Raw genomic sequence first — 16,019 nt, 5'->3', positions numbered from 1 at the left:
AGGTCTGGAAATGATCTGGCGCGTTGCGCCATTGGTCTCAGGATCTTTGGGCACTCCCCTTCCTCTTCTCTCTTTTATCATTTGTACGATGCATCGACATGCCACCAGGATTGATCTGAGGATATCCTTCATATATGGGGTGTTCTTGTTGTCAGTGCTTCTCTGCGGGGACAGCTAGCTTTTCAGCCGTAGACGGTCGGTAATAATGGGACCACGATGTAGTAGAATTGAAAACCCTATCGGAAGCAATGCAAAACTGCCACTTTACATCCGTGATTCGAGGTATCACGTGCAGGTACTGATAAACCAGAACCGCTCTCCCTAAAACTCTCCATCCGGATCCTACTACTGATATACGTCACACATCCACAACACCCTCCGCATCTCAAACCCTTCCAACATCCACCACACCCAACCACCCACCACCCTAACCACCCGAGCAGTGACGCTCATTGTGGGTTGTTGGCGTTCACGAATGCCACGACGTTGCCCGCGCCGTCGGTCATGGCGGGCTCCGTGTCGCTCGGAACGGCTTCTCTTCCTAGTAGAGCCGTTACTTTCCGCCTCACATACTTCCTTGGGTACACCATGTAAGTTCGGAAACTCACTGTCATAGGGAACCGGCGCGGCTGATGCAAAGGCGAGGAGAGTGAAAAGGGCTGTGATGGCGAAGGACTTCATTTTGTGTATTGGTGAAGCCTGATCTGAGGGGTCGATAGCTCTACTTAGGTATATTGGGAACCAGGAGACTAGTGAAAGAGCGAAGACGGTCGGCCGGCGACGGATGAATATGGGAGCTGAAGAGGAGGAGGTTGAGGACGGTATGCACTTGGCGTGGAGACTGGGATGCAGCGAGTTTGTCCGGCACAGCGTAGGGACTTGTATATACGGCTCGCTACGACACAGCATAATGGCTTGAGCACTTTGAGACTCGAAGCGTATGAGAATGTGCCATGAAACTAAGTATGGTAAAGAGACGCGGAAACACGGCCTGTTCCAGCGCCGGCTCAGCACCCACAGCTCCCAATACGGGAAGGACTGCCTTAAAAACCAAGGCGCCGGATAACACTGGCATCCGTGAACACGACACTCAGAACACGGCGAAGCCTGCCTGACACGTCCTTCGAGATTCGTGGGGACTATCTAGGTATACAGCGCTTGGCTGAAACGAGGCTGTGACCTTGTTGGTCGCAGCCTTGATGCGGCATCCGCCACGGATGTTGCAACCTCTTACCTGAGGACTGCCCTGGTGCTCCTACTCGTATATCGTATTGATGTAGAGTTTCGAATTGGAGTTGCTGGTAGACCTAACACTCACGGAAATAACTCCAACGACGCCGGCAACTATAGATCGCTTGGCGGTGAAGATAAGATAATATAAGATAAGCTAAGATGGAGTACCAGTTGAACCCTGATATTGGAGCTCCCCTCGCCGGCCTTGTCGCCTCAACCACCACCTTACGCTCTCGCCTCCCGGCGCGCCACTGTGTCCACTTGTCCACGGCCTGCTGATCGTGGTCGCTAGGCATTCAGTCACAACAAATCTAGCAGAACGAACGAATGCTCAAGTAACGCTCAGCAGGACCGGTGGAGCAAGACTTCAGCCCCGGATTTACACGGCTTCTTACCTTCGTTGAGCTTTCTCTGGTTGGGTTGCCGGCCAGAGTTCGTTATCGGAGTCAGACTCTGCCCAGTACTCTGTTGGCGCGATTTACTCTGTTCTAATTCACGGATACTTGCAACTCGATGCTACATTTCCCTCTACACACCCCCACAGTTCAACTCCGCCCTTAGCCATGGCAACTCTAGCACACTGCGCATACTGCTTTGAAATCCTGTCCGCGAGCATAGAGAAGCGGCAGCCTCTTCATCTCAAGCAAGTCGAAGAGCTCTGGGACAAGTATAACGCGCCCTCAGACGAAGACGAAGCAGAACACCACGATGACGACGACGACGATGATGACGAGGATGAGGATATGGAAGAAGGCCCAGCCCCCGAACAGCGCACCACCTCCTCCCTCCGCCCTGCAGCAATAAGCCGTCTCCTCGCGCCGAGTCCACGATCGTCCTCATCGTCCTCCGTTCCCTCGACTGCTTCGAGCGTCAGCGTCAACGGTACCAGTTCCTCCGCCGCGACTTCCAAATCCTCCTCGCGTTCCTCCTTCTTCTCAACCCTGGGCCGCCGCTCCAAGCCGACCGAATCTCCCTCCTCATACGCCGATTACCCGCTCTTCGTAACCTGGAACACCGTCTCGCGTAGCGGCCACAAGCTCCTCCGCGGCTGCATCGGCACGTTCGAGGGGCAGAAGCTGGATGACGGGCTCAGGAGCTACGCGCTTACCTCGTCCGTATCCCCCCGCGTCCCCTTTTCCCGCCCCTTCTCTGCATACACACTGACACTCGCCAACAGCGCCTTCGATGACTCCCGCTTCGCCCCCATCGCGCGCCACGAGCTCCCCACCCTCGAATGCGGCGTGACACTGCTCCACACCTTCACGCCCATCGCCTCGCCGCTCGCCTGGGACATTGGGATCCACGGGCTGCGGATATCTTTCGTGTACCACTCGAGGCGGTACGGCGCCACCTACCTCCCCGACGTGCCGAAAGAGCAGGGCTGGACGAAGGAAGAGACGATTGTGAGTTTGATGCGCAAGGCGGGGTGGACGGGGCGCAGGGAGGATTGGCGCAAGGTCGGGGACTTGCAGGTCGTGACGTATATGGGCAAGAAGGTTACGATAGGGTATGCGGAGTGGAGGGCGTGGAGGCAATGGACGCAGGGCGGGGAGGCGCCGGGTGCGTTGAACTGAAACTTGTGGGCGGGATACGGCATCTGATACCCTGAGGGATCTACGTGGGACATGGCTGGGTAATGGATGCATATCGGCGTGCTGGCGTGGAACTGGACACGTTGTTCGGCGTGCAGCAGAATTCATCGCGATTTCCCGTTTTTGCTCATAACGAGCGTACCACATATAATGGACGTTATAGACGAAGGAGCCCCTCTTACGACCCCCTTGATGGACTTCAGTAAACACAAACGCCGTAATATCATTTATTCTTGTCTTCTATACGGAGGAAATCATTACACTATCTAAGCCATAATAGTCTGTGGGGCGACCTCTCCCTCGCGACCATTACTCCGTAGAACCTCCCGGCGCCCCTTAACACCTGCTTACGTCCTAAACAACGCCACCGTATTAATAAACGTATTAACGTTATCCCTCGCCTGCGCCAAACATCTCCCATCCCTCGTAATCATACAACTCGTCCCGACGGTGTTGAGGTTGAAGACAGGGACGTTCGAAACGCGGCCCTCGACACTGAAGATATCCGTCTGGCACCCCACCGTCTGCGCAGCTGAGCACACAGTGCTCTGATTGTAGAAGAAGCTATACAGCCCCGCGCCATAGGTCAACAGGTCTCGGCTGTCCTTGATGCGCAGACCCCAGCCGTTGGCGTTGTTGGAGATGTTGGAGGCGCTGGGGAAGACCGGGTCGAAGAGGGAGGCGTCGTAGGGGAATGGCAGGTTGGCGTTGGGGTTCGGCTGATAGTAGGCTGTTTCAGTTTGGATCTGGCCCATGAAGACGTTGCGCGTGTTGACGAATTGGTATTCGTATTTTACGTGGTGCTCTACGCCCGTGCCGACGCTGTTGGGGGCTGGGTTAGCTGGGTGTTATGTAGAACGTTGCATCGGTACGAGACTTTCGGGTAGAGTGCCGGCAGAAGGGTTTACTCACAGCCAGATGTTTCCAACCTCGCTTTCCACATGCAGACCGCGACCGGCATAGATGGTGATCTGCGTCAAGGCCGGGTCTTCGATATCGTGATCTGCGACCCAGATCCAGCAGTTCTCCATGTAGAGTCCATTAGCTCCCTTCGTGATGTGCATCGAGAGATAGCCAGAGATGCAATTAGGGTTGATTTCCTCGATGGTATCCACAGTATCATTCCGCTGCGTGGGACAGTTTGCCAGCAGAAGATCAGAGCCTGCGAAGCCTCCGACGCGTACATGAACATCCCACATGCCAGCCGGGTTGTTTGGGGAGTTGGCGAGGTTGTACTGGATGAGGATCGCTCCGGCCTGGGGGCCGCGGGTGGATACAATGGTATCTGTCCACTCGATCGTGCCGCGCTCGCCTGGCTTGCCGACTTGAACGACGGGTTGTGGCTTCTTGATGTCCGCGAAGAACTTGCCGCTGGACATGATGACCGGGTAGGTTTCACCAGTGATCCGGCTGCCGCTCGGGATGTACAAGGTCGAAGTGACAACGTAGGTGCCGGCATCGATGAAGAGGATCTGGTTGCTCCGGGCTGCCCTGAAAATAGCCTTCTGCAGCGCCTCAGTGTCATCGGTCCTGCCATCGCCACTGGCTCCGGCGTCGCGTGCGCTCAAGAACCGCTGTAGAGGAACGTTCTCGTACTGCGGCTTGGAACGTTCGTAGAACTTGCCACCAGCACTGAGCAGAGAGCCCGGCCGGTTGTTAGGCGGGATCGGTCCTTGGAAGTTGTTTGGGCCGTTAGGCAGGTATGAGCGACCCTGGCCCCAGGCGCTGACAGTCGAGGAGCCGGTTGTTCCAGCCAAGGCGGTGGTATTGCCGGGTCCTTGTACAGCGACAGGGACATTATTGAGCTGGACATTCTCAAGAATGAGGCTTCCGCCACTCACGGGCTGCGGATTGTTCGGGTCTCGAGCGGTGACGATTCCAACTGGTGTGTCGCTGATTGAGCTATCGAAGAACGCTACGGAACCGACCGCCTGCGCTGTGGGACCTCCAGAGGCAATGTTCAGACCGACGCTGCAATTCTTTATGTTGATGCCCTTGTATGTCCAGCCCCAGTCCCAGAGCTGGTTAATTGCAGTGACCGAATCGTAGATGCTGATGTTGCGCATCGTGAACTGCTGGTTGCCAATCACCATACCTGCAAGTCCTCCGCTGAAGACAAGGTCGTTCATGAAACCTCCAGAGCCTGTTGGCGATGGAAAGCATTAGCACAGCTCCAACATTCCTGTTTGTAAAAGCCACAAAGACTCACCCTCTTCAATGAAGAGACCCTGGTGTTGGGTTCCGTTCTGGCTGCTCATCAAGAAGCGAATGTTTTGCAGACTTGTAGCTTGAGCGGTAGGCCAATGAATGCCAGTCATAGCCGCGTTGAATGGAACACCTCTCATGTCGATAACGAAATTCCTGATCTGTCTCCAGAATACGTTGGTGGCTCCCCAGCCCAGGCCGTTCGCGCCGTACTGATTACCATCGATAACGCCAAACCCTGTAAACTCGGCCGTCGGCAGCAGGACGGGCGGACAGTTGGGATTGCCAATCATCTGCGTGTAGTAGTAGTCAATGATGGAGCTTGAAACTACATACGTGCCGGCGGGGAAGTACACAACGGCAGGCGTAACAGTAGAGCTTCCGCAAGTGCCTGGAGCACAGCGTCCGCCACTGCTGATGGCAAGGTTGATGGCAGCGGTATCATCAGTCACGCCGTCGCCCTTAGCGCCAAAATCCTTGACATTGCGGAAAGTTTGATAACTGCTAGGGTTTGGGTTGAAAGCAGAGATGCCTTGGTGTTTAACATTCTCCAGCCAGTAAGCACATTGGTCCTTAGGCTTAGAGGGATAGGTGGGCCTTGGAGGTTTTGGGTATGGACGCCCTGTAGGGGTACCACGCCATCCCTTCCAGCTGCTGTAGACTGAGGTAGCAGACTGGACGAGAACCTCAACCTCAGGAATTTTATGCTTGCCGTGTTGAGCGGTGACTGCAGTCGACAAGATCGAAAGAGCGGATAGAAGATTGAAGAGATGCATGTTAAAAGAACGGACCGCAAGGGCCTGAATGAAAGTATAGAAGCAGAGGTGAAGTTGGAAATTCAACTCCTACACAAAAGGAAAAACTTACTTGCGCAGGAGATATCGGAGGTTAAATATTTACGATCTTGGTTGGCTACCCCAGAACCCCAGATGATCTCCCATCCCGTAATATAAACAGTGTTGGAGGCTTCCTAATCGGGAAGGAGATGATGCACAGCGGCTCCTCTTTCTACGGGGCTAATATGTGGCGCTAAGACACGAGGTTACGGAGATGAGTGACTGCTACGCGTGACCCCCCCAAGATGTCAGCCCTCAGCCTGCCTTACCACCGGGGGAGCCGCCAGCGCTGTCCTATCTGACGCTGAGACGGACAAATGCACCACACCACCATTACAAGAGAAGGCATTGCAGAAAAGAAGTGCGAAGTCAGCTATCCCGAACACCGCGGTGAAGGATGGCCGAGGCAGGGGAGCTCCGTAGCTCCAGGAGGTGCGGGAAGAAGCCCCTGAGATGAGGCCAAGCTTTGCGGATCGCGCTAGGCGATCGCGGGGAAACGGTTTCTGAAACTGAGCAGCCGCCTCGGCATCGCGTCAAGCCGGTTTCTAGAAGCTCTTTGTTCGCTGCTCCACAATCCAAGTTCATTCTCGAAAGCGGACTAGAAGGCCGAAGCGGACTGAGCTGCTAAGTTCTTGAGGAAGGTCTCTAATGGAGAAGGTGAGCTGAGAGCTATGTTCGTACTATGAGATTCTCTGGGTGCTGTTTCCGCACCTCTGCTTCATCCGACGACGTCTATCAATTCCTCGATGCTAGAGAAGGTGAAAAGAAGGGCTAGAAGATGAGACGCAAGATTTTTGGACCAGCCACAGATGAACTGTGTTGCTGGTGCTGCACGCCAGGGCCCACCCGCGGTTGCTTGAGCTTGTTAATGTGAATGGCGTTTTCCATGTCAGCCGCGACGACAACGCCGATGCCGGAGGGGATAGGGAGACGCTCGGAGAAAGGCATTCACTCGGAGAGCCTAGTCAAGACTAGGAGACGCATGGGGTCCTTTCTTCCTCCCCATCCAAGGGCCAGCCATCCTACCGTCCAAGGCGCTGAACGCTGTGGAGGAGCATTCAATGTTCGATCACGGCCAGCTACAAAATCCTGTTGCACCTAGGCGGATAGATTGTTTCTTTAGATCCGAACTGCCTTGAGCGCTGGATCGATTGACTTGGGTTCAATATTTGAACCCGCGCATTCGTCGAGTCAAGCAGACCTTGCTTCTCGACCACTGTACCTTGCCGCTCAGCAAGCATACCTCTACTAGCGTGCCGGGAACACTGCCATGGACGATTTTGCTCTCGCACCCTCTCTGCGACGACTGTGCCGCCCTGGAACTTTCGCTTGAGGCGCTCTTGACGCCGTACGACAAGTCTGAGGAGGACTACAGACTACAGTAATTGGGGGCATCCAGACGATAGCGTGCGCCATGCTCCAACATCCGATCTCTCATCAGAGCACCGGACGGATATTGGAGGGCTAGCAGCGCGTACTACATGCACCCTTTGCTAATACGTGCTCCACCTCCTCCGCTCAGAGGCTGAAGCCAAGCGACGAAAATATCATCACGAGAAGCTCGCTGAAATGCTTCAAGACAATACAAGAGAAGTTCATTTCGGGATCTTAAAGTATAGTGTGTTCCCATGTCGAGTGTTCTAAATCGTCCTGGGATGCCCAGCGTCCTATACATTCGATTTAATTCCATCTTCTCCTACCGTCAACTCGCTACAGCGCAACTGTCGTTTGTTGGTCGAATTTTGGGCAATGTTATTGATCCGTGTCTGGCTGGAGAATGGATCAACGCCTGCCAGAACTCCCATAATGGGAAATGCGGCCAGTTGGCGAACGATCCTTTGATTTTGAGCTCCGGGCTGTACATGTGAACGACCTGAAAGTGAGTGTCGTTCCAAAGAGCGCGCAGTATATAGTTCTGAGCTATGTTTGAGACACCACGGAGGCTTCACTCACCACCAAGGACAACTTGCAGGCACGGACCCAGCCCGGCAGTCCTCGCTCGCTAGTCGCCGACTCTGCGCATGTCATACAGGACACGATCGAGTTGGTCCGAGAAATACAGCAGCGTTGGGTTTGGATTAAAGATTGGCTGTATATACGTGGACGATATTGAGTACAAAGACTTTGCCGGACAAGCCCATCTCCTGCCGATTTCGCTCGTCCTATGACATCCCAATCCGCAGACTGATTCGCTGAACCAAGATCTGTTCTGGGAAGGAAAGAAGGAAGGTCGGCCTTCAGGCCGACCAGTGGGGTAATTCAATGTTATGTGGGTTATAGAAGGCGATGTTTCCTTGGGAACCAAGCAGCGAATTGGCACAGGTGCGATCTTGGCTGAATACATTGTTGGTTGTCCTGATATGGAAGTGAACTGGGAACAGGTTCTGCTACTTTGAACACTGGTGGGAACTCATAGGAATGACCATAAGAGCCTTCTACCGTCACCTCTCTGGATGCTACGGTATAATCCAGCCATGTGGAAGGTCTTAATGCACGGATTCGGCGATATACAATCACCATGAGTGATCTCTCCAAAAGCCAACGTCCCTTTCCTGCCCCTGAATCTGCGAACAGTGAGCTAAGGGGAGGAATGAAGGTTATTCTAGAATCACGGACGAGTCCGTAAGCTGCAGAGTGGTACATGAAGTAACTCAAACAGGAGAAAGGGGGATGACAGAGGCTTGCGACGTTTGACTAGGATGTATCAGCTATCCTCGAACAATCGGTTGCCCTCAAGTAGTTCTTCCTTTTACAGAGTGGTTCCAGCCGATCGACGAACATGTAAGTTGTAAACCCCTTCTGGCACCCTTGATCTAGGTCGTTTCGAGTCGCATGAAGTCTGCGTCGATGCTCTTCTGTCCTCTGGTATAAGTTTGGCTTGTTTGCCGCTATCAATCATACTGGCCTCCTTGACGAATTAGTCAGAAGATAAACGTGCTGGATCTTCATTACAACAATGACTCGCCACTGAGCGATTTATTATGCCGGCTGACTAAAGTATCACATTGCTGCAAGTCGCAGTCCGCGAAACACCTCCAGAACAGCAGCACAGGGTGTTGCTTCAGATTCGCATATAAGTCCACACATCATCCATAATCTTTCACATGCGGCCATAGATCAAAGAATACTGGGCATCCTTCCGCTATATATAAGCTTTAAATCAGTGGATTAGTAGTTAGGTGACTAGGTGATGCCTCTGCCTGCAGAAATAGAGTGGGGTTGGCATTACTCAGCATTTGGCGAGCGCCGGACGTTTTTACCCCAGCCTCGGTCCAATCTTTCCTTTTCAGCGGCTGGCCACCCAACCTCGCTGTCTTCCTCCGACCCGGAATCCCTACAGACTGGGAGATAAGCACAATGTGGCTCATCAGCACTGAATCCCTTGCCCTGGAATTCTTCGTCGATCCACCGAAAGGCTCTTACGCTGTTTTGTCCCACACATGGGATGGTGGAGAGGTCTCATTTCAGGAGGTCAAGGACCTTGGCAATGCGCGGAAGAAGAAGGGCTTCGCAAAAATTGAGCGTACGTGTGAATTGGCTCGACGGCGAAATCTGCCATACGCCTGGGTGGATACTTGCTGCATAGACAAGTCAAGCAGCGCAGAACTCTCTGAGACTATAAACTCGATGTTCCAATGGTATAGGGAGTCGGCTGTTTGCTTTGCGTTTCTCTCGGATCTGCGATCAAGACCCGAAATCGGGTCCGAGCCACCACAATCCGATAAATGGTTTGAACAGAGTTTTCCGGGCTGCAGATGGCTCAGAAGGGGCTGGACGCTTCAGGAGCTGATTGCGCCTCCCCACGTGGAGTTTTATGACATGACCTGGACCATGCGAACATCTAAAGCTGCGCACACCTTATTCCTCAGCAGAGAGACAGGAATCGATGTCAATGTTTTGGAAGACAGTGCCTGTCTGTCTCAAATACTCATTTCAAGGCGGATGTCGTGGGCAGCGGGACGAGAGACTACCCGCATTGAGGATATGGCGTACTGCCTGCTGGGCATCTTCGATATAAACATGCCCATGATTTATGGGGAAGGTAAAAAGGCTTTCATGCGGCTTCAAGAAGAGATAGCAAAGCAGAGCTGCGACCTCTCATTGTTTGCATGGAGGGCTCAATCCCCGGGTCAGGGCAACGACTTCCAAAGCTACAGAGGAATCTTCGCCAGATGGCCAACAGAGTTCACCAAGTGTCGCCAGATGAGACCTCGAAATAGAGGGCCTATCGAGAAGGAGTTCACCATCACAAATAAAGGGCTACGACTTGAAGCAACATTGGTCAACGTGCTCGACGAGACTCGTGATTTAGTCTTCAACCTCGGAGTCTGTGAGTATAGCGATTTGCCCAAGAACAGCGCCAATGGCTGGATGGGGTTGTACCTTACCAAGACGGCGCGAGGATACGTCCGAGCCCGGCCACATGAAATGTACACAGCGGGTCAAGAACGTAAGGGCAGATTACGTTGCGAGAAAGCTGTGTTGCATATCCGCAAGGATTTGAGCCTAGCCGAGTCTCTCTCTCTCAATTCCCAATACCGTCACGCAATCCGCTTCCGCAACGTCACGGGTGAAAACTACTGCTTACGTGGCATGATTCAGCCCGAGGACCTGTGGGACTCCAAAAGGATGCTCTTTCTGGACCAAGGCTCCGGACTCAACGCATTTGTTGTCCTAAAATATCCAATGTCCAAGGTCCACCAGGTCTGCGATTTCCAGGTTGTCATAGCTTGCTCAACTATGGATGCACCCATGTGCGTAATCTGGAGCGAACAGGACAAGACACAGTGGAACAAAGTACTCCATCATATGCAGACTTCGAGGGAGATAACGGATTACGTTGCCTACGATTATCTGCAACGCTATTTCGGAGAGTTTGCTCCCAGACGCACCCAGTCAACCTGCTACTTTCAAGACCCCAACTCGGGAAGAAAAGCTGCCGTCGAGGCCAGGCTGAAAGTTGACAAGTTTGAGGGCATGGAGTGCTTTTGTATTGAAGTGCGTCATTCGTATTGTTTTTCTCCGAGATGATTTCACTTTTGAGCAGCGGTTGGCAACAACATGTGGTTACCCTTGACGTACTATTGCTTCGAACCTTGGCACAACCCTCTCCTCATTTTGTTCATTGTAGTGAATGCATGTCTAGAAGAGCACCCAGAAAAATGACTCGAGATCGTGCATAAAAGGATTGGTCGGGCTCCTGTAGGTGCTTCTTGTTGTTCCTTGATGGCAAGATCGAGATCAATCAAGAAGGAACCCCAGGAGGGGTTGTTGTCGTCATTGTTTCTCGTACAGATGCGGATGCATAGGCAAGAAGTTCTGTGGTCATCGCGGCATCTTCTGCTCAGGGCATTATTCGATTCGTGGCAACTGAACTATTTAATGTACTCTTTTGATATCATTCTCATTCTCTACAAGTTGCGCTCTAGCTGTTCTAAGTTTGGATCTTTTTCATTTATTCATAGCCGCCCGCCCGCCCTGCTGCCGCGCAAGGGAAAAGCCAGCGTCTGAGGGGCGTGTCTCCAGCCCTCTCAACGCTAGTGTTTACCTTCCACAGGAGAGCGCCAATTTTTTGGAGCCGGTTCTCCCTCAAGACCCTGGCGCGTGGAAGACGCCAGCATAAGGCGAACGCCAGCGCAAAGGCAACGCTAGCGTTGGAAAGGAGACAGAGTGGGCACCCTAAGGCGCTGGCGTGTGAATGGCGTCAGCGTAAGGCAAACGCTGGCGTCGAAAGGGAGCCGAAACGGGCTCCCGGGACGCTGGTACATGAGAGACGCCAGCGTAGAGGTAACGGTAACGGTGAGAGGGAGCGACTCCCAAGACGCTGCCGTCTCCACCGCGCTGGCGTGCGGAAGACGCTAGCGTAAGGCGGACGCTGGAGTGGGAAGGGAGTAAAACGGGCTCCTAGGGAGGTGGGAGACGCCAGCGCAAGGTGAACGCCAACGCGAAGGCAACTCTGGCGCTGAGAAGGGGCCAAAACTGGCTCTCAGCAAACTGAATTTCTACTGTGCTGGCGTGCAGAGGACGCTGGTGTTGATTTGGGAGTCGAAATGGGTTCCCGAGGCGCTGGCGTTTCCACTGCGCTGGAGTACGCATGATGGTCAGATCTCATCAAAGGATCCCTTGGCGTTCGGGTTCTTCGCGCGAGTATAGGGCGGCGATGCTCACTCGCTAAAACAGGAAAGGAGATCCTATGAACATGCGCAGATATTCAATTAATAGGTGGGTGACCACTAGCGAATCCCCACTGCTGTATGTTTTTACATTTTTGTTGGACGCACAAACAACCGGCTCAGCGCGGACCAAAAGCTTTGGGGCAGCATATTGACTGCTGAATCACAGCACCTGGTTTTGGTGGCCTCTCTAAGCGTTCCGACGGGGCCTCTCCAGCTTTCAGGACTCTGGCCTATCCGGAGGGCTTCTTTTGAGAAGCCCCTCAAATCGTTCGAACGTGTACGGGAACCTTATGATCCAACGAATGAATCGATGGACAGCAGGGCGGAGTATTTCACCAGCGGATATTTACCAGCTTTACTATAAGAGATTGACATAGACTATGTCGCAGCTAGAGGAGTGCGGCGAGTAAACGCACACCTAGCGATTGACGCGGAACCTATACGCAAACCAACCGGAAACACCAAAGAACGTATATCCTCCAACCCAACCAAGCGCCCCAAACATCCACCCGTAAACCCCGAGAGAATCTCCTCCCAGTCAATTCCAGCAACGAAACAGCCACCACCTCACCAACCCCCTCTAACCCTCCTCCTCGCCTTTCCGCCATCCTTCCCATCCGCAACCCTCCGCCTCACAGCCCAACCCCTAGCCACAGCCTGAAACCCAACCACATCCTCCACCAACCTCCCGATCCTCTTATCCAACACCTTTCGCCACGCCCTCTGCAGCACAGTCGCCGCGTGCACCACCCTCGTCCGAGCCCGCACCACCATCGCACACTCAGCCGCCAACCGCATAAGCGTGATCCGCCTGAAGACATCCCTCCGTGCGAGGCGGGCGCGGAAGGCGCGCTGAACTGTACATGCGGCGCGGTGGGCGCGTGAGAGCGGGAGGAGGCGGGAAGCGAGGAAGGCGAGAGTCGTGAGAGTTGTGGCTTTCGTGGGGAGGGGATAGGGGCCGCTGCTACTGGAGGACGGGGCGAAGAGGGCGATGAAGGGCGTGCTGCAGCCGATGGATTTGAGTTTTTCGGGGAGGTATGGTGGGGGTCCTTGGTGGGATGGTGGGGAGGTCGAGGCGGTGCAGTAGGGGAGGTAGTGCGAGACTATGGCGTCGAGAACTTTGGGGTTGGCGAAGGAGGTTGTGAGGTTCGTGACACGGAGGTTGTGGAGGCGCGCGATGTTGCGGGCCCAGGTGAGGAGGAGATGGGCGTAGCGTTCCAGGTCTGAGGGATCGGCCAGGTCGTCTTCATTGTCGGAGTTGGAGTCTCCGTGAGCCGGGTTCTCTTCGCTGAACTGCGCTTTCAACCTGTGGTTCTCTTTTCCAACCTCCTGCCAGTCCACAAGGGATCCTAGACCGCACTTGCCAACAAGGCCCCAGAGGAAACCCAACGTCTTCTCCCGATGGCCATCGACAATGTCTTCGGCCTTGACGTCTTCTGTGATCTTGCCCGCGAGATCTCGTACCCCTTCCAAGGCGCTCAACGCGATCTGTACATTATACAGTTTCTGCGCCCTGCCAATGCATGGAACTTTCAAGTGCTGCGAGAGCACCCATTCTTCCTTCTCGTCCAGGTGGAAGACGGTTGTAAGCAGCTCCCCAGTGGGCATTGATACTGTGACGGTGCCGTCGGAAAACGAAGAAAGAGCGGACGACGGATACAGCAGTAACTCTACCAGTCTCGTCAAGAGCACGCCATTCCTCAAATCAGTTGCCAGGTTCGATATCTGGTAAGTATACTCCTGAAGCGGGTACTGAACACACGAGAGGTGGTAAGTGAGATGCCCGAGCGGCCGGACAACATCACCAAGAGAGGGAAAGAGCATAGCCGAGAGAGCGTGGAGCACTGCCGTGGACGATTTGTACAGCGAAGAAACCTGAAAGAGACAGCATGTGATGGTGTCCGAAGTCTTTGCCCGGTCTAGGAGGTGGATCAACATCAGACTTCGCAGAACCGTTCGGCGCCAGGACCAGCCTTGCGAGCCAACTTCGTCTTCATGGTGTCCAGCTCCTCTCGTAACGCTGGTTATACTGCCGATACCAGCCTTAACGCGGACAGCGTCCTCGTTGCGGACTAGGAAGGTGTCTAGAAAGCCTTCGATAGGCTTTTTCTCCGCACGAAGTTTTCGCTCGGTGAGATCAACGGCAGAAGAGCCGCTAGACAGCCTCAACGAGGCTTGACACTCACGCCCGACGATGGCCTCCGCGGCGGCCTTGAGCGTTTCCAGATCATACGTGTCCAGCCAAAGATTCAGGAATTTGCGTCGTAGTCCAATATCGTCCTTCAGACGAGCCGCTCGCGTTAGGAGCTCTCTGGGGATGCTCAACGCGCCGTATAGTAAAGAAGCTTGGAGACGTTTGTGGAGCAGTGGAATTTCGGACGCCTGGTATATCACAAGAAGTCTCTTTCTGAGCTGGCTCGGCTCCTGCTCGAAGGTGTTCGACTGCTTTCCAGCCGACTCGAAAATGCTGTTGATAAGCTGGGAGAGAGCGACTTCTTGATAGCTGAGCCATTGGTCTTCGTATAGCTCTGGCTTGGATAGGTCCTCCGAGAGCAAAGGGTATTTTGCTTGCTGCTCCGCGGCTTTCTGGACGATGAGCGGCACGTTAAGCTTTGAAGGTGGCTTTCGGGACTTAAGCGGAAGAGTTGGTTTTGGCGACCACGACAAGCGCGATGGACGATCGAGGGCCTGAGGAACTGATGCTTGCGTCTTCGACCGCTGGTGTGTATTTCCATTGACAGAAGTGTTATCTCCAATCTTGGGAGTCTTTGCAGGTGACGAGCCAGAAATGCTGCCAGAGCTAGTTCTCTTCTTGTTCCAGGTCGCTGCGGGAGCGTAAGTGCTGGCGATCTCCCTCTTGTTAACTATTGCTTTGGCCGCGCGGAGCTCTTTGATAGATTTAAGCACTGGACGAGCATCTTCTGTGGCATGAGCGGCTTTCTCATGTTTTGCTTCGCGTGATTTAGAGAAGTGCTTGCTCGAGCGTAAGTTATCCTTCTCTTGGGGTATATCTTCCTTCACTACCAGCAGCTTTTGCTTTCCTGGAGGCATGTTCTCCTTTCCTCCGTTTTTACCCACGACATCCTCCGAGAAACTGACGCTCTGCAGAGGCCGAGCTGTCTGCTGCAGAGGACCACGTTTGGGCGCTGCCGCGAGGGACTTCCGGGCTGCTTTTGTTTGGCGCAGTGCTGACTTGAGGTTCTCGGGCTCTCCTTCTGACACGTAGAACAGATCAAAGGCCAAGTCTGGAGACTTGTCGCGGATGGCTCTCGTCTTGTGGAGCGGTGCTCCCGGGTGGATTGTCACAATCGTAGTATCCTCGGATGGGATATAGATCGTTCTCCTGCGCGGATCCTTCTTTGCCTCGGATCTGCCAGCTCGCTCCCCTTCTACGATGCTGCTATCCACGCGCCCATCCGCATTTTTTCTCTCTCTTTCAGCAAGCATTGTTGAGACGCGCCGTCGCGAAGGCTGCGTAGGCTTTGGGTGCTGCGGCGCAACAGCACTTCTGTGTGGCGGCTGTGACAAGACTGTATTCCGCCCAGTTGTCTGCTCAGCGCCGTACACTGGCCCTCTGCTCTTTCGGCTCTGGGCAGCGGTGCAATTCGGAGACTCTTCCGCTACATCTTGGAAGATATCCGTCGCTGGATTCCATGCGGACTTCCTCATCGCTGCCGGGCATCGTCTGGGCTTCGCGTGTTGAATATGAGTCCGGATTTCCCGTGTATACTCGATGTTCGCAGTAGTATCGTCCTGCGCGTACAGGTTCGTCGCGTCCGAGGACGCGTAAAGAGTAGTGTGATTGCGGTAGTAAGACGGCATGTGTCGCGGTCCCGAGTAAGTCGCCGGACACGGCGTGGCATCATAGTACCTCTGCATTCTTGAACTCTGCCGTGTGTTAGGTGGTGTTCTGTAATGATAGTGTGCTTCGCGTCCTGGTGCGGCGCGTAGGGAGCCGCCAGCAAGTTTCGCCAATG

General features: G+C 54.0%; 5 protein-coding genes across 5 annotated transcripts; 2 read left to right on the top strand and 3 right to left on the bottom strand.

Moving 5' to 3' along the window:
• Positions 1 to 449: 449 nt before the first annotated feature.
• On the bottom strand, positions 450 to 681 carry W97_08179 (uncharacterized protein; the record flags this gene model as incomplete). The annotated part of the gene is made up of 2 exons (XM_007786048.1): positions 450 to 541; positions 609 to 681. 2 exons carry the CDS (start codon positions 679 to 681, stop codon positions 450 to 452), a joined length of 165 nt encoding a protein of 54 aa, XP_007784238.1.
• A 1,115-nt stretch (positions 682 to 1,796) lies between these two features.
• Positions 1,797 to 2,807, top strand: W97_08178 (uncharacterized protein; the record flags this gene model as incomplete). The annotated part of the gene is made up of 1 exon (XM_007786047.1): positions 1,797 to 2,807. One exon carries the CDS (start codon positions 1,797 to 1,799, stop codon positions 2,805 to 2,807), a length of 1,011 nt encoding a protein of 336 aa, XP_007784237.1.
• A 365-nt stretch (positions 2,808 to 3,172) lies between these two features.
• W97_08177 (uncharacterized protein) lies at positions 3,173 to 5,806 on the bottom strand (the record flags this gene model as incomplete). Its single annotated transcript, XM_007786046.1, has 3 exons — positions 3,173 to 3,647; positions 3,738 to 4,968; positions 5,035 to 5,806. The coding sequence occupies 3 exons, from the start codon at positions 5,804 to 5,806 to the stop codon at positions 3,173 to 3,175; spliced, it is 2,478 nt and encodes an 825-aa protein (XP_007784236.1).
• A 3,417-nt stretch (positions 5,807 to 9,223) lies between these two features.
• Positions 9,224 to 10,897, top strand: W97_08176 (uncharacterized protein; the record flags this gene model as incomplete). The annotated part of the gene is made up of 1 exon (XM_007786045.1): positions 9,224 to 10,897. The coding sequence occupies one exon, from the start codon at positions 9,224 to 9,226 to the stop codon at positions 10,895 to 10,897; it is 1,674 nt and encodes a 557-aa protein (XP_007784235.1).
• A 1,712-nt stretch (positions 10,898 to 12,609) lies between these two features.
• Positions 12,610 to 15,921, bottom strand: W97_08175 (uncharacterized protein; the record flags this gene model as incomplete). The annotated part of the gene is made up of 1 exon (XM_007786044.1): positions 12,610 to 15,921. One exon carries the CDS (start codon positions 15,919 to 15,921, stop codon positions 12,610 to 12,612), a length of 3,312 nt encoding a protein of 1,103 aa, XP_007784234.1.
• Positions 15,922 to 16,019: the final 98 nt, after the last annotated feature.

This window comes from Coniosporium apollinis, assembly GCF_000281105.1.
Source record: "Coniosporium apollinis CBS 100218 chromosome Unknown supercont1.50, whole genome shotgun sequence".
NCBI classification, from domain to species: domain Eukaryota; kingdom Fungi; phylum Ascomycota; class Dothideomycetes; genus Coniosporium; species Coniosporium apollinis.
The sequence above is the reverse complement of the archived record's forward strand: the minus strand, read 5'-3'. Positions and strand labels throughout refer to the sequence as shown.